This window comes from Bison bison, unplaced genomic scaffold (genome assembly GCF_000754665.1).
Source record: "Bison bison bison isolate TAMUID 2011002044 unplaced genomic scaffold, Bison_UMD1.0 scf7180017864527, whole genome shotgun sequence".
NCBI classification, from domain to species: Eukaryota; Metazoa; Chordata; class Mammalia; order Artiodactyla; family Bovidae; genus Bison; species Bison bison.
This window is the reverse complement of record NW_011495078.1, coordinates 10,397,469-10,423,995: the sequence shown is the minus strand read 5'-3', so window position 1 is coordinate 10,423,995 and position 26,527 is coordinate 10,397,469. Positions and strand designations below refer to the sequence as shown.

At 37.3% G+C, this 26,527-nt stretch overlaps 1 protein-coding gene across 1 annotated transcript in view; it reads left to right on the top strand.

The window, feature by feature from the left end:
- PCCA (propionyl CoA carboxylase, alpha polypeptide) overlaps nt 1-26,527 on the top strand; it is a 363,293-nt gene that overhangs the window by 220,195 nt on the left and 116,571 nt on the right. Inside the window, exon 19 of the mRNA XM_010831489.1 lies at nt 17,432-17,534. Within this exon, the coding sequence (XP_010829791.1) occupies nt 17,432-17,534 (103 nt within the window). The remainder of the gene's footprint in view (nt 1-17,431; nt 17,535-26,527) is intronic.

Sequence of the window (26,527 nt, the reverse complement as noted above, 5' to 3'; positions counted from 1 at the left end):
CGGGAGAAATATCAATAACCTCAGATATGCAGATGACACCACCCTTATGGCAGAAAGTGAAGAGGAACTCAAAAGCCTCTTGATGAAAGTGAAAGTGGAGAGTGAAAAAGTTGGCTTAAAGCTCAACATTCAGAAAACGAAGATCATGGCATCCGGTCCCACCACTTCATGGGAAATAGATGGGGAAACAGTGGAAACAGTGTCAGACTTTATTTTTCTGGGCTCCAAAATCACTGCAGATGGTGACTGCAGCCATGAAATTAAAAGACGCTTACTCCTTGGAAGGAAAGTTATGACCAACCTAGATAGCATATTCAAAAGCAGAGACATTACTTTGCCAACAAAGGTCCGTCTAGTCAAGGCTGTGGTTTTTCCTGTGGTCATGTATGGATGTGAGAATTGGACTGTGAAGAAGGCTGAGCGCCAAAGAATTGATGCTTTTGAACTGTGGTGTTGGAGAAGACTCTTGAGAGTCCCTTGGACTGCGAGGAGATCCAACCAGTCCATTCTGAAGGAGATCAGCCCTGGGATTTCTTTGGAAGGAATGATGCGAAAGCTGAAACTCCAGTACTTTGACCACCTCATGCGAAGAGTTGACTCATTGGAAAAGACTCTGATGCTGCGAGGGATTGGGGGCAGGAGGAGAAGGGGACGACAGAGGATGAGATGGCTGGATGGCATCACTGACTCGATGGACGTGAGTCTGAGTGAACTCTGGGAGTTGGTGATAGACAGGGAGGCCTAGCGTGCTGCGATTCATGGGGTCGCAAAGAGTCGGACACAACTGAGCGACTGAACTGAACCGAACTGAATCAGCTAAAGTAGCCACTTTACATTTCCTAATAATAACTCCCTGCCTGCCTTTGTATGGGTTGTATGATTTGTTTTTCTTGTCATGTTCTCCTGGCTAGCACTGCCAGTATAGTTTCAAGTATAAGAGTGCAGGCTTTTGTGCCAGAGAGTTGGATTTCTCCCTGGTTTTGCTATCTCCAGCTGCTATTCTAGGATAAATTATTTTGCCTCCCCTGGACTTTATAATGTCCCTATATTTATATTACCCTATAATGTGAGGGTAATAGTGGTGCTTAAAGTGTTTGTCAATGTCAAGTGAGATATAAACTACTTAACATGATGACCATTAACTTTTATCTATCCCTCCCGATTTTCTTTTTTTTTAATCTCTAATGACGCAAATTGTATTTCAAGGGTAGTAGAAATGATATATACTTGTTTTATTCCCGAATAACTCAACTACCTTGAGTTTTTCAACATCAACAGGTATGTTAGCTATTGGTTTGAAATTTTTTTTGTTAAAGATGTACCCTTCCATTCCTTATTGAATAATAAAATCAGATACGGATATTAAATACAACCATATGTCTTTGAAAATTACCTATTGATCATTATGAGAATTGAGTTTGAAAATTTAGAGAATTTAGCAGGGAACAAAATGATTAAAAAAAAAAAAATCCTGCCTCCAATGAGCTTACATTTAAGTAGAAGTTAGGCAGACAAAACAGATGTAGGGCATCAAATGATGATAAATATTTTGGTGAAAAGCAAAACAGGGTGGAGGGGCTGTAGAGCATCCTGGGGGCGGATGGTGGGCTAGTTGCAGTTTTAATTTGGTTGCAGAGAAGTAGATGGCAGGATGGATTAGCAGGATGGGAAGATTAACATTAGAGCAAAGGCCTGAAGGCAGAAAGGAGTGAGTCATGTGATTATCCGGAGGAAAGATCCTCTGATGAGAGGAGACAGCAAATGTAAAGCACCCAAAGTCAAGTATGCCTGGCCTGTTTGAGAAACAGCAAGAAGGCAGATACTCTTGTTTGAGAGGAGGAAGCAAACCATAGAGTAATAGAGAAGGATTCCTTGTTAGGTAGTCTCAGGACTTAGACGTTTAACCTTTGAGCAATGGGGAGACCTTGCAGGGTTTTGACAAAGCAGAGTTTGATGTGACATATGCCACAAGATCATTGGGCGCACACTATCGTAAACGCCTCAAGAGGGATAAGAGTGGAAGCTGGGAGATTAGCTGGGAGCAGAAGTCCCAGGCCTACCCTGGGACAATCCACATTGACGAGTCAGGAAGATCAGATGGATCCAGTGAAGGAGACTGAAAAGGAAGAGCAGAGGACATGGGTGGGAAAGTAGGCAGGCGTGGCGTTCAGAGAACCAACGGAAGGTCGGAGTGTTCAACTGAATTACATCACTTGTGAGAATGACTGTCGACCGTTGAGTTTCACAATGTGGAGGTCATAGGAGACCTTGACAGGTAGTTTTCAGGAATGTTGAGTGGGAAGTAGTAGTTAAAGTTAAACTGATGAGGGTTCAAGAAAACAGAGACATCGCTTTGCCAACCAAGGTCCGCATAGTCAAAGCTGTGGTTTTTCCAGTAGTCATGTATGGTTGTGAGAGTGGGACCATAAAGAAATCTGAGCTTCAAAGAATTGATGCTTTTGAACTGTGGTGTTGGAGAAGACTCTTGAGAGTCCCTTGGATTGCAAGGAGATCAAACCAGTCCTTCCTAAAGGAGATCAGTCCTGGGTGTTCATTGGAAGGACTGATGCAGAAACTGAATCTGTGACACTTTGGCCACTTGATGGGAAGAACTGATTCATTGGAGAAGACCCTGATGCTGGGAAAGGTTGAGGGCAAGAGAAGACAGGGGCAACAGAGGATGAGATGGTTGGATGGCATCACTGACTGAATCAACATGAATTTGAGCAAACTGAGGGAGAGTGAAGGACAGGGCAGCTTGGTGTACTGCAGTTCAGGGTATGAAGAACAGGGAAGCTTGGTGTGCTGGGGTCGCAAAGAGCTGGACACGACTTAGCAACTGAACAAGAACAACGAGAAAAAACGGAAAAAGAGAAATTGGAGCCTGCAAGTACCAGCGGCTCTCAGGGTTTCTGTATTTACATACATATGGTTAATGTCTTGTTTTGATTTTTTAGAAAATGTACCACTCTGCTTTTAAAGAGTATTTTTTATTTTTATATACCATTATGTTGTCTACATATCTCTGTAGTAGTTTTTGAAAAAGTGGTTTTTAAGGACTGTACAAAATTACTACTTTAAAAAAGTTAACATTTGATAGAAAACCTTGTTCAGATAGGATTGGTAAGTCTGGGAGTTAATTAGGTTGTGTGGGATTGGTGGTCCCTGGCAGTACAGAGTGCGATGGTGCAGCCTACATCTGGTCAACCCTGTAGACATGTACGCAGAGTTTCATGTAACTTGCTTATTCTATTCATTCATTCAGGCTAGGAAAATTGTACCATCTTTGGTTCTTTGGGCTCCTTCATCTGGCACTGAAATGTCACAGCTCTTGGTATGGTGGGACCAGCACTGGGTCAGATGTTGGGAGTCAGAAGTGTGGTCTCAGCACCACTATTGAGTATCAAGGTGGTACAACTCTTTGTGTAAAATGTTTCAACTTTTGACTTCAGTTTCCTCCTCTGAGAGATGGTGGTGGTGGATTGGATGAGTCCTCCTGAAATCTTTTTCAGTTCTGATCCTAACCGAATCTGGGGCAGATCCTCTTCTTTATGGTTTCTACTTAAACTCTCTATTTTCTCTCTTGATATTTGAGCAGAAGTTAAAGATGTGGCAAAAGGAACACTTTCACTTTGGCCTGTGATAATACTGATGAAAAGACTGCAATCAGAGCGGTTTTTAAAAACGTAGTGTTCACTTTTGTAGAGGATTACTTTGGGTGTATGGAGTCAGTGTATAACCACCACTTTGAGCTCCTACTTAGCAGAACATATGTATCAGGTATCTTGACTGGCTGTACAGCCTGCCATCAGTTTAACTCTTTTAGTCACAGTAGCATAATGGGAAAGTACTTTCAGTTGAATTGCAGTCATTGTGTCTACATTTGTACAGTATTTTCTTTCCTCATCTGGTTTCCTGATAAAATGGAGAATCAATTTTTTAGTGATTTTTTTTTTTACCTGACAGATGCAATTATCTGCTTTTTTCTTGCTATTAAATAAGACTGTGCTTGCCTCATTTTAGATTTGTAATTCATTCACTCATTAAGTTTTCAATTAGATAATAAAAGTTTAAGGTTTTGAAATGCCATAATCAATGAAGTAAAACTGGGGAAGGAAACAGAAAAAAGTAGCCATTTGTAAATAATTCCCAAGGAAGAGCAATATTGTTGGCCACTGCATATTGACTCTTTGAATTATTTCTGAATTTAAAAGGATATATTGAATTATTAAAATTTACACCATCTGTGACAACAAATTAAAACTTATATCATACTTCTTTCATTTATGTTCTCAGGCCATTTCATTATGACAAGGGAGTTGATAGTCTGATAACTATATAATTAAAAATAGTACTTTGGGTATACACTCACAAGCATACCCAGCTATATTGTGCCTTTGGAAATAGCTCTTTAATTAAGCGAAAGCACCAAGAGGAAAGAAAATGTTAATTCAGTCTTCATCCTTTAAGCTTGCCTTACTTTTTGACATCTCTCTTATATTTTCAGTTTCTTAATAAGACTGTATCTTGGATGATTTAGAAACCTGTGTGAATTTAGGCACAAAATATTAAGTGGAAAATATGTCATATTTATAGGCTTTTTGTTAAATATTACATTTTGAAATATTTTTCTTTTTTTGTTTTTCGTTGTACTACAAGAGCTGAATGGAAGACAGAATAGCCTCATTATTGCAGGAGAATGTCTCTGTTCCCTGCAATGATTCCAAAAGCTCTTGCACACTTCATCAGTATTATTGTGATTCTTTGGCTGCAGGAATATTTGGCAGCTGTTGCACCCCACTGGCAAATCCTATTCATTCTTCTCTCCCATTCACCCATTGCCATTGGAGAATTGATTTCTCTCTCCTCTACTCTAACCTTTCCCAATTCATTTTGGATTGTTCAATGTGAAACATTTTAATTTCATATCATACAGCTATTCAGCTCACAATCCCTTTTTTAACCTGTCACCAGGGTAACAGCATAGCATGCTTTCTTTTGGCAATCAAGTTTTTATTTCATATGCTTAATGTTGCATTAAATGTTTGCATTTTGTTTAACCCCCCTTAAATACTTTGAACTCAGGATATGTTTTATAGGATAGTAAAATCCTTGATTTTGGAACTGAAACTAAATCAACACTACCACTACATTCATAATAAAATTTAAAATGATTAATTTACATAGTTCAAAAATTATTATTAAAAACCCAAGTGAGCCAATCTGTGTAAGGCAATTTTCTGTAGGTGATGGAAGAATATTTGTATATAATTGTTCAGCCTTGTTTCAGAAAAAGATTTAAAGGTGGTTTAGAGAGGTTCATTAGTTAAGTAAGAATTTAAAAGTAATGAAATTGGTGCAAATTGGAAAAATAAGCTTTTTGAAGACATTTCATGATTTTTCAGTAAAAAAATTCTCTCTGTGTATTATAGTTAGTGGACATTGAAAATGCATTATGTTTATTTAGATCTTGATTCTTTGGTTTGAATAGGTTTGAATTTCTACTTATAGAGATAGCTTTTCATCTTTATCCCAATAATAGTTTCAGTAAAATTTATTCTGTGAATAAGTTTTATGAAATTTGATATATTGTAAGAAATATAAAGAAATGTATAAGAAAAGGAAAGCCAGCAACTAGTAACCCGTATTATTTGAATGCATTTTTTCCAAAGATATTAATATAGTAGCTGTTTAAAGTATCTTTATCTTCCATTATTACACTCATTGAAGTTTTCATATTGATCAATAAGATAAACTCTGAATTAAGCTGCGTTTTTTGTTTTTTTTTTCTTTTAAACCACCTTTAAAAAAATCTTTTTATGATTTAGTGCATTTCTTGAATTTCTGGTTTCTCACAGTGTGTCAGACTGATTTCATACTCTGAATGTTCATTTGTAACTAACAACCCTGAATCTAGATAACACTGGTTTAGATGGCCAGTATCCTGACCATGTGCTTTACAGAGGTCACTTAACTTTCATCAGAGTAAACTCCTGAGTATATATTTTAATGATGATAATTTTTTACCTTCAGAATTAGAGTTGTTCGATTGTTCCAAAAATAACAAATGGTGCTCCTTGTGATAAGATGCTTGGGCTTAGAGTAATAACAAAATTGTTCCTGTGCTTTAGGGAACTTATTGGCCTGGTGAGGGGAGAGAATCTCATTTGCAGGTGTGCCAATTTTCAATAAAAGGTTATAAGACATTCAAATAAACTTATACGTATGGCCCATTCACAGGATGAAAACTCAGTAGAAACTGCCCAAGAGGGGCCCAGACACTGTACTTACTATGCAATGACCTTAAATAACCTATTAAAATTATGTTTGAAGGACTGAAGGAAGTCCAGTATGAACAATTAAAGTAAATTATGGCAACCATATCTCACTTAATAGAAAATATTAATAAAAAGATAGAAATTGGTACTTCCCTAGTGGCTAAGACTCCATCCTTCCAATCCAGGGGGCCTGGGTTTGATCTCTGGTCAGGAAACTTGAGTCCTGCATGCTACAACAAAGAGTTTGCATGCCACAACTGCGGCCTGGCACAGCCAAATAAATAAATATATTTTTTAAAAGATAGAAATGATTTTTTTAAGCAAATAAAAATTCTAGAGATGAAAGTACAGTGCCCATAGTGGTAAAATGAACTGAGGAATTCAATAGTAGATTTGAGTGGCAGAAGAAACAATCAGCAAATTTGAAGATATATCAATCGAGGTTATCCAAAGTGAAGAACAGAAAGAAAACTGAAGAAGAATGACCAGAGCCTTGGAGATCTTTGGGACACTCAGATGTACTGGCATACATGCTGAGAGTCCCAGAAGCAGAAGAGAAGAAAGATAAAGGAGCAGAAAGACCGTTAAAAGAAATCATGGCTGAAAACATCCCAAATGAAAACCTAAATGAAAAACCTTAATCTGCACATTCAATAAGCTTAACAAAGTCCAAGGTAGAATAAACTCAAAAAGCTCAACAGCTGCACACATCACAGTCAAAACTGTCAAAAACCAAAAAGAATCTTAAATGCAGCATGAGAAAAGGACTCATCATGTAAAAGAGATCCTCAGTAAGATTAAGGGCTCCCACCTCATTAGATACCAAGGTGTCCAGAAGAGAATGGGATGGTATATATGAAGTGCTGAAGAATTAAAAATAAATGTCAACAAAGAATTCTGTGTCCAGCAAAACTAACTTTTAAACATGAAGGAGACATTAAGACATTGAAAACAAATAAGAGAAACCAAAGCTAGCAGACCTATGCAAGAAAAAGTATGAAAGGAAGTTTTTCAAGGTGAAATGAAAGTACATTTAACAGAAACGTAAATATGTATGAAGCAAAAATAGCACTGGTTAAAGATTACTACATCAGTAAATATAAAAGACAGTATAAATGTATTTTTAGTTTTAGTAATCTTTCCCCCCTTTTTCTTATTTAAAAGAATTACATAATGCAGTAATTTTAATTCTAAGTTTACAGGCGTATCGTATATACAAATATAATTTGTATGACAATAAGAAGGCAAATGGTAGAGAAAACAAAGCTATTGATTGCAGCAAATTTTCTCTATGCTTTTGCAATTAAGTTAGCATTAATCCGGCTCAGATGGTAAAGAATCTGCCTGCAATGCAGGAGACATGCTTACAATGCAAGAGACACATCCCTGGGCCAGGAAGATCCCCTGGAGAAGGGAATGGCTACCCACTCCAGTATTTTTGCCTGGAGAGTCCCGTGGACAGAGGAGCCTGGTAGGCTGCAGTTTATGGGATCTCAGAGTCAGACATGACTGAATGACTAGCATTAATCCATACTATAGTGTTTAAATATAAGGTGCAAATTGTAATCCCTAAGGTAACCACTAAGAAAATAGCTTTAAAAAATAGTGTATGAACCATCAAGGGAGTTAAAATGGTACACTGCAGAATATTTACTTAAAAGAAGACAATAATGGAGGAATAGAAGAACAAAAAAAGATATGAAAAGCAAAAAATAAAATGGCAGATGTAAATCTTGCTTAATGAAGAAGTGTATTTAATGTAAGTGGAGTAAGCACACCAATCAAGGGCAGATATTAGTATGGTGGATAAAAAAATAAGATCAAATGTAATTTCTCTACAATAGATATTCTTTGACACAAAGACACAATGTAGACTGAAGGTAAAAGGATGGAGTTATCAGACATACTATATTTGTAATACTAGTATAATTTTAAGACAGAAATTGTTACTGGAGACAGAGGGATATTTTATAATGATAGAACAGTCAATCCATGAGAAAGTTATAACAATTCTGAACATATATGTTACCTGATAATGCAGTCCCCAAGTATATGAAGCAAAACTGTGACAATTGAAATGAGAAATTAACAATTCACCAGTAATAGTTGGAGATTTGAATACTCCACTTTCAGTAGTGGATAGAACTAGGCTTGATGAACAAGAAAGTAGAAGACTTGTATAACACTATAAACCAAACAGGTCTAATATATCTATGTAGAAGAATAGAAGATACCTATATAGAAGAATACAGTCAACAGCAGAACACGCAGCTTCTCAAGTGCATGTGTAACACTTGCCACGGTAAAGCATCTCATGTGCCAGGCCATAGAACACGCCCTGATACATGTAAAGGGACTGAAATATACCAAGTATGTTCTCCAAACACAGGTGAATGAAATGACAAGTCAACAAAAAAGGAAATTTGCGAAAATTACAAATTTGTGGAAGTTAAATAATTCACTCCTAAATAACAAATGGGATGAAGAAGAAATCAAAGAAATTAGAAAAATATTTTGAAATTAAAACAAGATCAGAACATTTAAAAACTTATTATGAAATGCCTCTAGTGGTTAGAGGGACGTTTAGAGCTGTAAACACATATTGAAAAAGAAGATCTCAGAACTTCCCTAGTGGTCCAGTGGCTAAGCCTCAGTGCTCCCGGTGCCAGGAGGCCTGGGTTCGATCCCTGGTCAAGGAACTAGATCCCGCGTGCCACAGCTAAGATCCAGTGCTGCAAAATAAATAAAATGAATTAAAAGAAGATCTCATGTCAGTCACCTCATCTTCCATTTCAGGAAGATTGGAAAAGGAGAACAAACTAAACCCAAAACAAGCAGAGAGAAGAAAGTACTAAACATTGGATAGGAAATAAATCGAAAATAGAAAAACAGTAGAGTTCAATAAAAGCAGAATTTGGTCCTTAGGCAGATCAGTGGAAATGACAAGCCTTTAGAGAGATTGACCAAGAGAAAGAGAGACTCAGATCGTTAAATTAGTGATAAAATAGGTATTGTACATACTGACCTTACAAAATTAAAAGTGTGATGAGGGAATAATGTGAATAATTATATGCCAACTTAGATAAAATGGAGAAATTTGTAGAAAGATGCAAGCTACCAACACTAACTTAAGAGAAAATAGAAAATTTGAATAGACCTGCGAGAGATTGAATTAGTCATCACAAAATTTCCTAAAAAGAAGAGCCCAGGGATAATGGCTTCACTGGTGAATTCAGTGAACTATTTAGAAAGAAATCAACTAATACTCATCTTTTATAAATTCTTCCAAAAAATACAAAAGAAGGATAGAATTTGCAACTCATTCTCCAAGGCCAGTATTATTATACTGTAATACCAAAACCAGATAAAGATGTTAGAAAAAAAGACAACTAAAGACCAACCTCCCTCATACATTAATGCAAAAATCCTCAACAAAATCTAGCAAACTAAATTCATGAATATATAAAATGATTATGTACCATAACCAAGTGAGTTTTACCTTAGGTACACACAGTTGGCTTAACATCCAAAAATCATTCAATGTGATAAATCATATTAATGACGGGCAGAATCCACGGACTTATTTCAAGAAATGCAGAAAAAACATTTGGGAAAATCAAGCAGCCTTTCATGATAAAGCACTCAACCAATTAGGCATAGAAGGAAAGGAACTTCCTGAACCCAATGAAGGCCATCTACGAAAAATCCACAGCTAACATCATATCTATTGGCACACAATTGAATGTTTTCCTCTAAGGTCAGGAATAAGACACTGGTGTTTGTTGTTAGTTTTTCAGCATTTTCCTGGAGTTTCTGGCTTGGGCAGTTTGGCATGAAAAATTAAAGATATCAAGATGGGGAAGAAATAAACCATCTCTAATTTTGGTGACATGATCTTGTATATAAAAAATCTTAAGGAATTCCCCAAAAAAAAAAAAAAAAAAAAAACCGCTATTAAAATACTTTTGCAAAGTTGTGGAATATAAGAGCGGCATGTAAATATCCATTTATTTTATACAACAGGAGTGTTATGAACCAAAAATGAACAATTTTATTTTACAGTAGCAGCAAAATGAATGCAGTACTTAAGTACAAATTTTTTTAAAAAAAAGTGTAAGATTGTATACTGAAAACTGTATAGAACAATTGTTGAAATAAAGACAAATAAATGGATAAACATCCCACATTCATGGATCAGAAGATGAAATGATGATACACAGATTTGATGCCATCACTATAAAATCCCAGCTGTGATTTTTGCAGAAATAATCACATTCCAAAATTTATGTGAAAGTGCAAGAGATTCAGCATAACCAAAACATTCTTGAAAAAGAACAACAAAACTGGGGGGACTCATACTTCCTGATTTCAGAGCATAGTGCCAGCTTACAGTAGCGAAGACAGTGTGGCACCGGTGTAGGAGTAAACGCTGGTCAGTGGGGTACAAGTCCAGAAGTAAAATTGGGTGTACGTTCATCATAGAATCTCCACTCTTAAGATGAAGATATATTTACCCTTAAGAAACGAACACACAAGTCCTCAAAAAATATTTGTTCAAAGAATATTTATAGCAGCTTTGTTCATGAGAGCCCCAAACTGGAAACCACGCAAAGGCCCGTCAGTAAAGGGTGAACTCACTCAGTGTGCTCACGTGCAACAGAGCACTCACCACTCAGCGGCCAAAAAGAATGAACGCGTCAACGTGAACGGACCTCAGAAACATCATTTTGGGTAAAAACCACACACAGGAGTACATATTTTTTGAAGTTTATGGGGAGCTTTATAGTTGTTGGGAAGGGGCAGATTTATTGGAAAGATAAATGATGGAACTTAAGATTTTTTAATTTCACTGTATTTAAATTGTATAGTATTGAATAGCAGGTTGTTGCAACAATAGAGGAGGATTTCACGTTACTGCACCAAACAAATCATGATAATGTTGATAGTGTCTCTTAATTAGCCTTTAATGTACCAAGCACCTGTCTAATCGTTTTACACCTTTTATCTCATTTAATCAACATGCAAATTAAGTAGTCTTACTATTTTTGTCTTACTGATAAGGAAACTGATGCACAAGAAGTATAGTAACTTGTGAAGGTCATGTAACTTAAAAAATTATTGATTGGGTTCTTTTGTGACTGTGCTGGGTCTTTGTTGCTGCGTGGGCTTTTTCTCTAGTTGTGGCGAGTGGGGCTACTCTCTAGTTGCAGTGCAGAGGCTTCTCGTTCCAGTGGGTTCTCTTGCTGCAGAGCACAGCTCTAGGACACATGGGCTTCAGTAGATGAGGCACGTGGGCTCAGTAGTTGCGGCTCCCGGGCTCCAGAGCCCAGGCTCAATAGTTGCAACACATGGGCTTAGCTGCTTCATGGCATGTGGGATCTTCCCAGATCGGAGATCCACCCCATGTCTCCTGCACTGGCAGGTGGATTCTTCTTCACTGAGCCACCATAGAGGCCCAGGTCATGTAGTGATCCGTCAGACGCTGCAGGGGTGATGGCTATACACTATCAGCATTGTCTTCCTCACTAATTGTACCTAGAGATCAGACTTAGAACCATAAAGCCTTACTGGTGAAAGAAAAAAATAGAGTTTGCATAATATTAAAATATACTTAAGATTATAAGTAATGTGGTTCATTTCTAGATTCAAGTGTCATTTGTGCAGTTATTTGTATCGCTAATGCAGCTGGACTTGGGGATATTCTCTAACTCCTTCTAGGCACGATTTTGTGATACACGTTCTCCTCCACAGTCTCCTATATTCTCACGTACACATTTTAAATTGCATACAGGCAGAGTTCTGTTCCTCCACTATGACAAGTTCTAGCTTTGAAGAGGTTCTCTGAAAACGCTGCTTTTATCTTTCTTCTGCAGCAATGAACTTTAATGTTGGAGTGTTGTAAGTTCTCACATAATAAGGCTTAGATTTTTGTTTGGTTTGGCAGTAGACTTCTGTTTAAAATTCTTTTAATCTGTTCATTCCGTGCTTTTTCATATTCATTCTGATGGCTGATGGCTCTGTGAAGAATTTTATGTGAATTTATCACACTAATAAAACTTTTATTTGTGACTCTTCCTCCATCCCAACTTGCTAAAAGTGGGCTTTTCAGCAAATTGTTGGATTTTTGTCTTTTTCGGTTTCCTTTCTTTTTTTTTTACCCCCCTCCCCCGGAGGAAATAAGACACAATTCATATGCTAGATCTAAAGTTTCATTAAAATTGCTTATGCCCTGTCTCAGGCATTTTAAGTGGGCCATCTGTCTAAACATCTCTCTCCTGTTTTTTTCTGATCATTTCCTCGACTTATTCATGAGCCATGGGAGGGCTCCTTTGTAGTCTCCATGTAACTGGTTCTGTCTACCCCCACTGAATACATCTATGTGCTTGCATAACATATCTTTTCACCGTGCTGGAAATTCTCTGAACTTGGTGCAGATGAATGGCCCACTTTTCTGAAGGCCTTTTTCTTCCTGCAAAGACTTGTATGCAGAAGCTGACCTCCGAGGCCGCGGAATGCTGCATATTATTCTTGATCATTTTACAGACCACCCACTGTGAAAGTTATGATGAAGGGTCGCGTAATGATTCTTTGAGCACTAACATTGTTTTAACTCAGTGTTTCAGTCCTAAATAGGTAATGGCACAATGGCAAACCAGCGTTTCTGAGTGTGTGATAGTATGGTTTTGAGATGCTTATGATCCTTGATAACAAAAGATGCTACTCGTTATGTTTACACGAAGCCTGCTGTAACAAATGACATGCAGTACTAACATGCTTGACTTAGTATTACTTGCACCTTTTTGAGTAAAAAATATTCCAGTAAATTTAAATGTTGTACCATTAACATTTGTGACGGTCAGCTGACAGCTTTTACCATAAAATATAGGATAATTTAGTTTTATTGAGCATACGCATTCTTACTAGCAGATGAGAATCAAAGTGGACAGGTCTGGGTAAGAGCTGTTATTTGATTTGCTTTGTGAGTAGCTGTTTATATGAATTCCTTTTTACTGTTTTGTGTGTTTGTTTTTGAAGTAGTAGCTTAAATGATATCAGCTTTCCAGTTACCTAATAAGTCACCCAGATGAAATTTTTCATCAAATGGCAATCTCTTTCACCAGACATATAGATCAGGAAAGGAGACTGTTTTCTGCGTATCATTATTGTGATGACTTGAGTAAAGCTCTAAGACTCTGCCCTGCTCCACCTTTTCAGAGAACTGTTCATAAAGTCCTCTTTCAGACTGTTTTGAATTTCATGAAGAAATATAATTTTTTTTCTAAAATTTAAAATATAACTTTTTCAGTGATTATTACCATTATGAACATGTTTGTGCTGGTGGAGTTAATATCAGTATTTTATTTTGAAGTAATTATTGTTAATGTGGTTTCAATAATTTTGCGTAAATAGAACACATATGCTTTCAGGTTGGTATGTATTACTATCTTTATAGTTTATACTTTATAGTTACAGATTATTTCCATTGCAGAACTTATTGATATTTACATTGGGCCTGTATGCTCCCAAACCCATCCATTTTATTTAAAACCAAAACAAAACTATTTTAAAACTTACTCAGAGCCAGAAGGAATCTTAACAAATTTTGTTTGTAGAAGAGTGAACTCCTGTAAAGAGATTCCACTGTTTGACCCTGTGTTCTTAGTGTCTCAAGGTCTTGCTTTCACAGAGGAGCCTCTTTGCTACATTGTTAGAGAACTGCTGCTTCAGGCGTCGTACGTGAGCTCAGCAGCAGCAGCAGCCTCCCCTGTCACCTCACTGTCCCTGCTCTGATCCTTATTTTAAAGCGTGGAAGTTTTGGCTCCAAAGGATCAGATGAGTTCCCTGTAACAATGCTAGTAGGATGAACATGCTGAGATGAGACCCTCAGCCTTTTAACTCAAAGAGCCTCTGCACGCTCTGCAGGTCCCTCTCGGGGCAGGTTCCAACATGTATGAAACATGTGGATCCAAAGAAAACAACAGAAAAATAAATAGCAGTTAGATTCTGAAGAGCAACAACGACATCTCGCCACCATCCATAAGGTTGCTTTCCGTGGAAGACGTGTCCTGCTTTTGAAGAGGATGCCAGGATGAGCAGCTTCCCAAGATGCCTCTGGAAACAGAGGCACCACATTTACTGGAAAGAGTTACTGGGCCTCTGCATTGTGAAAAATTTTAAGCATAAAAAATACTTTGGCCACCTGATGCCAAGAACTGACTCATTGGAAAAGACCCTGGTGCTGGGAAAGATTGAAGGTGGGAGAAGGGGACGACGGAGGATGAGGTGGTTGGATGGCATCGCCAACATGATGGACATGAGTTTGAGCAAGCTCCAGGAGCTGGTGATGGACAGGGAAGCCTGGCGGGCTGCAGTCCATGGGGTCGCAAAGAGTCAGACACGAATTCTGACTCTTTGCGACCCCATGGACTGCAGCCCGCCAGGCTTCTCTGCCCATGGGGATTCTCCAGGCAAGAAGACTGGAGTGGGTTGCCATTTCCTTCTCCATAGGCCTAGAGGTAGGATAATATGAAATATTTATTATGAAACATTTCTAATAATAAAATGAACACTTGCCTGCATTATTTAATTTTATCCTCAACACACTGTGACCCAGACACTATTACTGTCTCAATTTTATACATAAGGAAACAGACTTTTCTGGAGGTCACAGCTGATTAATGACAGAGCTGGGTTTTCTTCTGTCTTCTCGAGTCACTGGATCCAGAGTTTGTAACCACTGTGGTTAGTTCTCCTGCTCGTGTCAGCTTAGCTCAGTTTGTTTTGTGAAGCAATTTAAGGCCTTGCCCCAGTCAGATATACAAGTCAGGGAATAGTCAAAAATAAATACAGAGTGGGGCCTTCTTTTATTTTAAGGAACTTGACTGATAGTTGGTTGATTAAGGTTTGAGTGTGTGTGCTAAGTTGTTTCAGTTGTGTCCGACTCTTTGTGACCCAATGGACTGCAGCCCTCCAGACTCCTCTGACCATGGGATTTTCCAGGCAAGAATGCTCAAGTGGGTTGCCATGCCCTCTTCCAGGGGATCTTCCTGACCGAGGGGTCGAACCCGTGTGCCTTGCATCTCCTGCATTGGCAGGTGGGTTCTTTACCACTAGCTGCGTTGAAGTTTGTCTTGATGTAAAGTAGAAAACTACACAACAGTCCTGAGCAGGACAGTGATCCAGTTATGGCAGATAGCAGGTTCCAGAAAGCTAGGTTGCATAGTAGTCTGTCATTGTGATACTCCTTGGTCGGGGGGGACGGATGGGGGTGTTGACCTCATTTGAAGGTGAGCACCGTGAGGTCACCCCCGTAGTCTCAGGCAGCCAAGTGGAGCCTGGGAGCTCGAGTTTCTCCTTTGGCAGCTGGTGCTGTGTCCCTGGGGAGATGGGCTTGGCACCTAGTGGGTGCTCCTCTGATTCGTGCTCACCTCCACCGTTGGCCCTCCTGCCCCAGCCTGCACTGCGGTTTGGGGATAGAAAAGTAAGGCATGATCTTGGGCTTTTAGAAGCTCACAGGCCAGTGGGTGAGACAGGCATAAACAAGTGCCCAGTGGAAAAGATGCCCGGAGGCCAAGATGGGTCGCAGAGTGCCCCTCCTCCTGCTGCTCCTCCCGCTCCTCCTGGCTGCCATATGCCTCCATGTGCCTTCTCTCTCTTCCTCCTCCCCTGTGGGACCCTGTTGTTCTTTCAAGTTCTCATGCGTGAAGCTCTATCCTCTCAAACAGCCCTCTTCAAATGGCCAAAAAATAGTTTTCCAGACCTACAGTGTGCATTATTCTTGATTTGTTGATGCATTTTTAAAAACTTTTCTTTAACTTTCATCTGTGTAGTGTTAAAAACATTTCCTTCATCTCCAAAAAAATAATTCAGTAAAGAGTGTGCTGAATACAAATATTCACCTAAACTATTAATCATCCTCCGTTAGACATTGTGACTAGAGATGATTTGATTCTAGTCACAGTTTTTGTGGCTTTTTTTTTTTTTTTTAATTGACTACACAGAGACTCCTTTGAAATTCAGAGGATGTTAAAGTATTGGCCTGCAACATATTTTTAGAACTAAAACTTAAGGCAGAGTCTGGATACTACATGCTTAGTGCTTAGTCAGTATAAATAATGCAAATATGCCTTATTTAAATGAGGTTAATTCAGAAATCATTAAAATTTTGTTAGCTTAAAAAATTGGGAGAAACATTTGTATTCTGAAATGTTTGTTTGTCTTAGGCTGCTTGTCCCAATTTTTCTGGAGTGTGTACCATTCATCATCACAAGAAAAGACCTGTGTGCTAAAATTAGCATCATTGATGTTGTTTTCTCACCCAGACAAACAAACAAACGAAAAACTGAAACCAAATACATGGACAAAAGGCAGCTTTCGGAAGTGATAGCTATGTTTTATTACCTTGATTGTGGTGAGATAACATGAGTGAATGAATATGTCCAAACTCATCAAATACATGTGCAGTTTTTTGCATACAAATTTAACTCAAGCTGGAGAAAGGAAAAAATTAGTATTATAAGGTTTTAAAAATAGTCTTGATAAGTAACCAAATACTGAAAACAAAATAATGCTTAAAGAAGGTTAAATTTTGAAGGAATGTAAAAATTAGGCAACTCAGATTCATAGAATAGATGATGGTACCACAATTTCCGCAGAATGACTGTTGTTGTCTTTGGAGTGTTTTTGTGTGCTAGTTTTTGCTTTTCATCTGTCTAGTTTGCATTTTGGAGAAGGCAATAGCACCCCACTCCAGTACTCTTGCCTGGAAAATCCCATGGCTGGAGGAGCCTGGTGGGCTGCAGTCCATGGGGTCACTGAGGGTTGGACACGACTGAGCGACTTCACTTTCACTTTTCACTTCCATGCATTGGAGAAGGAAATGGCAACCCACTCCAGTGTTCTTGCCTGGAGAATCCCAGGGACGGGGGAGCCTGGTGGGCTGCTGTCTATGGGGTCACACAGAGTCGGACACGACTGAGGTGACTTAGCAGCAGCAGTTTGCATTTTAAGCCTTTTTTCCAAGAATAGAACCTTTTGAAATGTTCTGGAATACAGTGTTTGGCAGTTTTACTCTGCACACTTAATGTCAAAGGAAAATCAGTTTACTCAGAATAATATAAAATTATTAACTCTGTCTTTTTTTTCAACTTCAGAGTGCCTATTGTAAAACCACAAGTGGCTAGCTGGGAGCTCTCAGTGAAACTGCATGACGAAATTCATACTGTCGTAGTATCCAGCAGTGGGCCAACATTCTCCGTGAGTTTTATTTTTTTTTAATTTTTGACTATCTTGAAATTATCTATGAATATTTACAACAATTTTAGCACATTCCACGAGTCTCATCTTTTGCATCTACAACATAGGTGTGTTTCTGTTTTCATCTTCTTTAGGAAGCTGAATGGAAATGAAATTTTTGTCTCTTATGTTAATGAGGAAATGTATGCCCAGACTTAGCCACATTCTAAATCCACTTCCTGTTACCTGATTTATTTTTCTGTTGTTACTGAGAAGGAATACTTCCGCCTTTGTTATAGAGAAGAGCATCTTTAACCATAATTCCAAATATATGATAGATCTGTTTCTTTTAAGACAAGTAACTTGAAGCCTCATGTAACATTTTCTTGAGATTTCATGTTGTTGGACATGCTTTATGCTGAATTTACCTTACAGTGACATTCTTTTTGTTTAGAAGTCTTTAACCCCTTGAGTCATACCCATGAGAGAACTGCTTTAGTTTCAGTCTGGTCTGAACTGAACACTGTTCCAGAAGATTTATACCATGGTATGAATGACATGTTTCGATCCTGTGATTTAAATTGCCAGAAAAATACCATAAAGAGTTACTATTTTATTATTTATTTATTTAGGCCACATGGCTTGTGGGATATTAGTTCCCTGACCTTGGATTGAATCTGGGCCCTGGCAGTGAAAGTGCTAAGTCCTAATCCCTGGACCGCCAGGGAATTCCCAGGAGTAACTATTTTAACTTGGGTCCTTTTTAACTTTCAACATGAACCACAGAAGCTGCTACATAGTTACATGGTTAGTATAATGAATGTTATATGTTGATTATATATATTATATGTGTTAGTATAATGAATGTTGTATGTTGATTATACATATTATATATGTTAGTATAGTGAATGTTGGGCTTCCCAGGTGGTGCTGGTGTTAGAGAACCTGCCTACCAATGCAGGCGACTTGAGAGATGCAGGTTCGATCCCTGGGGTGGGAAGTTCCCCTGGAGGAGTGCATGGCAACCCATTGAAGTATTCTTGCCTGGAGAATTCCATGGACAGAGGAGCCTGGCGGGTGGCAGTCCATAGGGTCACAGAGAGTTGGACATGACCGAAATGACTTAGCACGCATGCACATAATGAATATTAATGTATATTTCTCTTCTCATGGCTAAGTTGCACTGAGATGTCATTTTACTGGGTGGGGGAGGAAATGACTTTTCATCAAAAAATTTAAACCAGATATGAAAATCAAAATAATGTAATTTCATTGAAAACAGTCCTTGGAGAGGCTTGAGATATATGGTAGATTCTTATCCCAGGTGGAAAAATAGTTCAAGTAAGAATTAATGAGAATTCATTTAATCAGCAAATACTTACTGCATGCCTACTGTGTACTAGATAAGTGTAAGGCTGTTACACTGGAGAAGGTGACATTTTTATGTGATAGTCACAAGTAAATGAGATTAATTCCTGAGTTAAGGTTGGTCTCCTTGGTTGTCTTTCTTTTTCTTTTTTTTTAATTGGAATATAATTATTTTGCAGTGTTATGTTAGTATTCTTGCTTGTCTTTAAATTTTGTGATTCATCTATATGCCAGAATTGCTAAAGCATTTGTTACTAAAAGATATTTCACTCAACTGTCTTAAAACAAAAACTGTGATGGAATTAAACCATGTTCTTGTATTTTGTGATGAACTTATATGATTCTTTATATTTCTCCTTTCTATATGACCATTTGAAAAATAACTCTGTAAGTGGACACTTAACTATGCATCAAATTGAGTAGCAAATTATATGTGTTGAATATTAAAAGATAATGTAGTATAGTATTTTCCTAGGGGAAGGTTAGCTTTGCAAAAATGTAGACCTTAGCATAATTTTCAGTTCTGTACTGAGTCACCACTGAAGTGTTACTGTTAATCTGATACAGTGTTTTTCTAAGCGGTGCCTTGCCTTAATAAGAAAACTGCCCAGCTTATGTCTATGAGTTGTTATTTCTCTATGCTTGTTTCAGATTCCATGTTGGAAAGCTATAGATCATTGGCACAGTTCAAGTGATATCTGTCGAGTTTTCGTTGTAGAATTATCCCATTTTACTTTTCAGCTCATGATGTGTTTAAAAAACCCATCAAAATTAATACATTAAAAATTTCCCTGGAAAACATCCACCTTGATATATAGTACAAAAACTACTTCCTGTATGTATTGGCTTAGCTACTATCAGAAGCATCAGGCATAATAAAAATTGAGCATTCCTGATAGTATATCCCTTTTTCCTGACCATATTTGGATTGAGCTTCATTTAGCGTCAGTGTTATGAAAGGAGACAAGTTGAATAGTGTGCAGTAAGTAAAGGCTTTCATTGGTATTAGATTTTAATAGAGGGGAACTCCTGCTTTTAGAGTCTCAGAAGGGAGAGTTGTGACCATTTACTTGTTTTTCTAGATCACCCTCTGCCACATCAGTAGGAAATTAGCCAAGAGGTGACAGTCTAGGTTAATGACCCAAGAGGTAATACATATTTGTTTTCCTTACAGTAATGTGTTCGTGTTTTCTGAAAGTCTTTTATTTAATTAAAAAATTTTTTAAAATAATAAGATATTCAAATGAGGAAAATATAGCAAATTTACAAATCTCTATGTAGGTCGCCTATTAAAAAAAAGAAAAAAGTAGTAGATACCGCTAAATCTCTTCTTTACATCATCCCATTCTGCTCTCTTCTTCTCTAGAGATGACATCATTCGTGAAGGTACCATGTGTCTTTCTTGTACATGTTGTTACAGTTTCAGTGTGCCATAATAATAATGAAATATTTCATGTACCATAATAATGATGAAAAAGAAAGATGTGAAAAATATATATATCAATACTTAATGATATCATTTATGTAAGATTTTAAAATGCACAAAGCAAAAACAATTCCATTTACAATAGCATCAAAAAGAGTAAGATACTTATTAATAAACTTAAACATAGAGGACAAAGACTTACACACTGGAAAATATAAAATGTTGCTGAAATAAATTAAAGAGGACACAAATAAATGGAAAGCCATCTCATGTTCATGGATTTGAAGACTTAATGTATGCTATAATGTCAATATACTCAAAGCATATAGATTCAATGTCATCCCTATCAAAATCCCAACAGAATTTTTGCAGAAATAGAAAAAAATCCAGAAATTCATATGGAATCTCAGGGATCCCCCAATAGTTAAAACAATGTTGAAAAAAGAAGAACAAAAGTTGGAGAACTCGCACACTTCCTGATATCAGATTTTATTTTAAAACTACAGTAATCAAAACAGCATGAACACCAGTAAGACAGCACACAGACCAAGAGAATAGAGAGCCCAGAAATAAACCCGTGGATAAGTGATCGAGTGATTTTTGACAGGAGTGCTAAGATCATTCCATAAGGAAAGGACAGTCTTTTAACAAATAGTACTGAGAAAAATTGGATATCCACCTGCCAAAGAATGAAATTGGACCTTTTACCTTACTCCTTATGCAAAAGGAGTTCAAAATGTATTAAAGACCTAAATGAAAAAACTAGGACTTCAAACTCTTAGGAAAAAATAGTCATTACATTGGACTTGATAATTTCTTGGTTATGACATCTGAAACATAGGCAACAAAAGAAAAATAGGTAAGTTAGAGTGCGTCAGCATTTATAACCTTTGTGCATCAAAATCAGCGAACGGAAAGGCAGTGCACGGAATGAGAGAAAATATTTGCATATGCAGGATACATTTGCATATTACTCAGAAGGCAATGGCACCGCACTCCCGTACTCTTGCCTGGAAAATCCCATGGACAGAGGAGCCTGGTGGGCTGCAGTCCATGGGGTCGCTACAAGTTGAACACGACTGAGCGACTTCACTTTCACTTTTCACTTTCATGCATTGGAGGAGGAAATGGCAACCCACTCCAGAATTCTTGCCTGGAGAATCCCAGGGACGGGGGAGCCTGGTGGGCCACCGTCTATGGGGTCGCACAGAGTCAGACATGACTGAAGTGACTTAGCAGTAGCAGCAGCAGAATATATAGACTAACTTACAGATGCAATCTATTTTAAACATGGGCAAAGGACTTATTACAAAGTTAAAAATATCTACATTAGTAGATAAATAAAAGAATTAATAAGAAAGAAACAATTAGCAGGCAGTATAACGGAGTGATTTGGACACTATGTTGTGATTTGGTGTTAAGAGCTATCTGCTCTTAGGAAATTAATTCCTCTAAATTTCAGTTTCCTCCTCTGTCAAATGGAGATAAAGTATAATGTCTTTCAATTGGATAGAGTGAAATGATATATTTAAAGAGCTTGGAATGTTGTCCAGAACAAATTAAATGTTGGTTGTTAGTAGTGCTAAAAGTACTGCAATAAAAATCTAAATTATTACCAAAAATAAAGTGAAATAAATAAAAATGGGCAATGAACTTGAATAGACATTTCTTTAAAGAAGATACACAGATGACCGATAAACGTGAAAAGATGCTTGACATCACTAATCATCAAGGAATCACAAATCAGAACTATAACTAGAGGCCAATTCATAGCAGTTAGGATGGCTACTATCAAACAAAGCTCCAGAAAATAGTAAGTGTTGGCGAGTATGAATGAAACTGGAACCCTTGTGCACCGTTCATGCAGCTGCTGTGGAAAACAGTACTGTGGTTTATGTAAAAAGTTAAAAGTTGATAAGATCTGGCAATTCCACTGCTGGGTGTTTATCCCAGACGATTGAAAGCAGGATCTTGAAGAGATATTCGCACACTCATCTTTAGCAGTCTTAGTCACAATAGCCAAGAAGTGGAACCAACCCAAGGGTCCAGTGCCAAGTGAATGGATAAGCAAAGTATATACATAAAATGAAATATTATTTAACCTTTAAATGGAAGAAAGTTCTGACACATTTTATCAGACTTCATACAAATGTGATACAGACTTTGGCCCCCTCATGCGAAGAGTTGACTCATTGGAAAAGACCCTGATGCTGGGAGGGATTGGGGGCAGGAGGAGAAGGGGACGACAGAGGATGAGATGGCTGATTGCATCACTGACTCGATGGACGTGAGTTTGAGTAAACTCTGGGAGTTGGTGATGGACAGGGAGGCCTGACATGCTGCGATTTCATGGGGTTGCAAAGAGTCGGACATGACTGAGCGACTGAACTGAACTGAACTGCAAATCAGTATTTTACTGAAAAACTTTTCAGTAGGGAGGATGAAAATTTGGGGAAATAAAGCAAGCAGTGAAAAAGCAGTAAAAGATATTTTATATATCTTAGGTTTTTATTCTAATGCTGAATATGAGTCAAAATGAATAGCATCATTAAGAAGAAAAGAACCTGATACGTACAAGGCTGAGATATTATTTTGGTTATTAAGGTGATAAACTCATATATGTAAAAACCAAATTTCGTTTATAGTATTTTCATGACTGCCTTCTGGATTCCCAGGATGTTTCCCATTTCTCTTTTATTCTGCATAATACAAAACTAGAAAATACTCATGTGTTGATGTTAAAGATAATGGACTTAAATTCAGAAGAATGAAGTTGGGTCCCTACCTCATATTGAATGGACTTAAATAAAGAAAAATGTCAGAGTACTCTTGACATGATGAAACTTAGCTTGGAAATTTGGGTTTCCCAAGGATGTAAAAATGAACACTGTACATGCTCTAAAAAATCTTTTTTGCCCAGTATTTCATGTTAACTACTAATAAACTGTTCCCTGGGTGGCTCAGTGGTAAAGAATCCACCTGCCAGTGCAGGAGATGCAAGAGTCATAGGTTTGATTCCTGGGTCAGGAAGATCCCCTGGTGCAGGAAATGGTAACCTACTCCAGTGTTCTTGCCTGGAAAATTCCCTGGATAAAGTAACCTGGCAGGCTACAGTCCATGGGGTTGCAAAGAGTGGGACCCAACTGAGCACACACGGCACTAATAAACTAGAAAAAAGTTGTAGTGTTCCTGTTGAATTAGAGATTCTTTGTTACAGTGAATGACTGATAGAAATTTTTCTACGGACCTTGTGAAATGCTTCTTAAGAATAATCAGAATCCTTAGAGTATTGAATTTTGTCATATCAATGTAATTTTTATGTTAATGTTTATAAAGAAAAATCTAAATGATCTAAAATAACATTAAATATTAAGATCAAGAAAAAAAGCACTTTTTTTTTTTAAACTTTTTTCAGTTTATTTTCGTAAATGAGATTTTTTTTTTTTTTGCTTCTTATATACAGGTCAAAACTTAACTTTTTGATAGGCGTAAAACTTTGCTACAATTTTAAATTGTGGTCACAATCCTTTCTTTCTTTTAATTTCAAGTATGTTTTGTATTGATAAAATTTATACTAAAAGTTAAATGGCAAAGATTCATTTCTGGAACAGCAGCAAACTAACTATAATTGCTGAATATTATTTAAAAAATCTCTATTTACAGAATTATATGCTGTTGTATGTCAAAAATTCTGCAAAAGCCATTAAGAAACTGCCACAAATAATACAACAGGTTTAGCAAGGGTACAGGAAACAAAATATATAAAAATCAATAGTATTTCTACTCATTTTCAATGAGCACTCCAAAAATAAAATTATGAAAACAATTTCATTAACAAAAGCATCCAAAGAATAAAATACATAAGAGTAAATTTAGTAAAAGAAGTGCAATACCTATACTGTGAAATCTTCAAGCTATTGAAAATTCATGAATCTAAGTGACTTAGTTCATGAATTGAATGACTTAACATTATAAAGATGGCAGTACTTCCCAAATTGGTCTACAGATTAAACATAATTTTTATCAGAATCCAGGCTTTATTTTTGTCAGAAATTGATGCTGACATTCAAGCTAATACTAACACTCAAATAGAAACGTAAAGAATCCAGAATAGACCTTATAATTTTGAAAAAGAGAATAAAGTTGGAGAACTCACTTCCTCCTTTCAAAACTTATAAAATTGTCTTGAAATCAAGACCATGCAGTATTTGCATAAAGAAACTTACAGATCAATCAGTAGAATAGAATTGAGAATCCAGAAGTCCATAAATGTATGGTCAAGTGATTTGTGACAAAGGTCCCAAAATTATTCAGTAGGAAAAGAATAACCTTTTTAACAAGTAGTGCTGGAACAATTAGGTATCCATGTATAAGAAGAATGAAGTTGGGTCCCTACCTCATATTGAATTGATATAACAAAATCCCACATGGATGAAAGATGTGACATATGAAAGATAAAGCAACAAAACTCTCAGGAGAAGACACAGGAGTACATCTTCGTGACCTCGCACGTAGCATTGGTTTCTTAGATTTGACCCAAAAGCACAAGCATCAAAAAAATTTTTTTTGATGCTTGTCAAAATTTAAAACGCTGCTTCAAAAAATACTAGCAAGAAATTGAAAGGACAAACCACAGAGTGAAAAAAATATTTTCAAATAATATATCCAGCAAAGCACTTGCATTTAAAATATGTAAAGAACAGTTAATACTAAAGACAATAATAAAACTTAATAATAATGACAATGTAGTATAAAAATAAGCAAAGAACCTAAACAGACATTTCTGAAAGAAAATATCCAGTTGTCAATAAGCAAATGCACAGGTGATCAGCATCCTTCGTCATCAGGGATACGCACGTCTAAAGTGCAATGAGATGCCTCATCACGCCTACAGAATGGCTGCAGTAAGCAAGCCAGATAGTAACGGGTAGGGTTGAAGATGGAGAGAAATTGGCACCCTCACACACTGTTGGTGAGAGTGTAAAATGATGCAACCACTTTGGAAAACAAGCTGATATTTCCTCAAAAAGTTAAACATCTAGGTTATCCAGAACCTCAGTTCTATCATGAGTATTTTATCACGAATAAGTATTTTTAGACTTATATGTTTGTTACTGTGGTGGATGCATTTTACCTTTCAAATAATATTTCACATAATAATTTTTCCAAGTAATAGTTGCCAGGCTGCTGCTGCTGCTGCTGCTGCTGCTGCTGCTAAGTCGCTTCAGTTGTGTCCGACTCTGTGCGGCCCCATAGATGGCAGCCCACCAGGCTTCCCCGTCCCTGGGATTCTCCAGGCAAGAACACTGGAGTAGGCTGCCATTTCCTTCTGCATGAAAGTGAAAAGTGAAAATGAAGTTGCTCAGTGGTGTCTGACCCTTAGCAACCCCATGGACTGCAGCCTACCAGGCTCCTCTGTCCATGGAAGTTTCCAGGCAAGAGTACCAGAGTGGGGTGCCGTTGGCTAGATGTCAGCAACTAAAAGACAAATTAAATAGAAATATATATTTATTTACCCTGTCTACTAAACAATTTGGTAACATTGATATTCTTCAGCCTACTAATTCTACCTCTAGAAATTCATTCCAAGGAAGCAGCGAAAAATTGCTAATATGAACATGGTATTGTGTTGGGAAGGAAAAGATGAATTCATGGCAGAGATAGCCAGGGAAGCAGTCTCACTTACAGTAAGGAGACTTGAAAGTGATTGAGATACAGTGATAAATGCTTTAATGGAGGTCCCTTCAACTAGTTAAATCCATGAGAAAGAAAGAAGAAAGCAGTCATCTGCCTGGGGGAAAGGAAGGATGTAGGGGAAGATGCAAGTTTTCTTTGGCTGAGATGATTAATGAATAACCATTTAGAACATGATTTTTGCATAAGCCAGGACTTGAGTCTAAATCACAGCGTAAGAAGGTAAGGAAAAACATTGAGACTTGTTGGCGTGGGAAACCAAAGCTTGTGGAAAAATTAGAGACATCTTTTATAGATAATTTTGACTTTTTATTATGGGAATGTTTGCTTTCTTTATTGTTATTGATTTTCTATAAATAGTATAGTTAGAGGTTTTCTTGTCTTGTTCTAATTATATTTTTTCTGATACTTATTTTAGCCTATTCAAAGGTATCTTCATGAAACAGCTGATTACTTTGGTCTGTTCTGTAGAGTTTGTGCCTTGTCTCAAGCACTGTGTTAAACACTTGATCTGTGTTCTAAATGA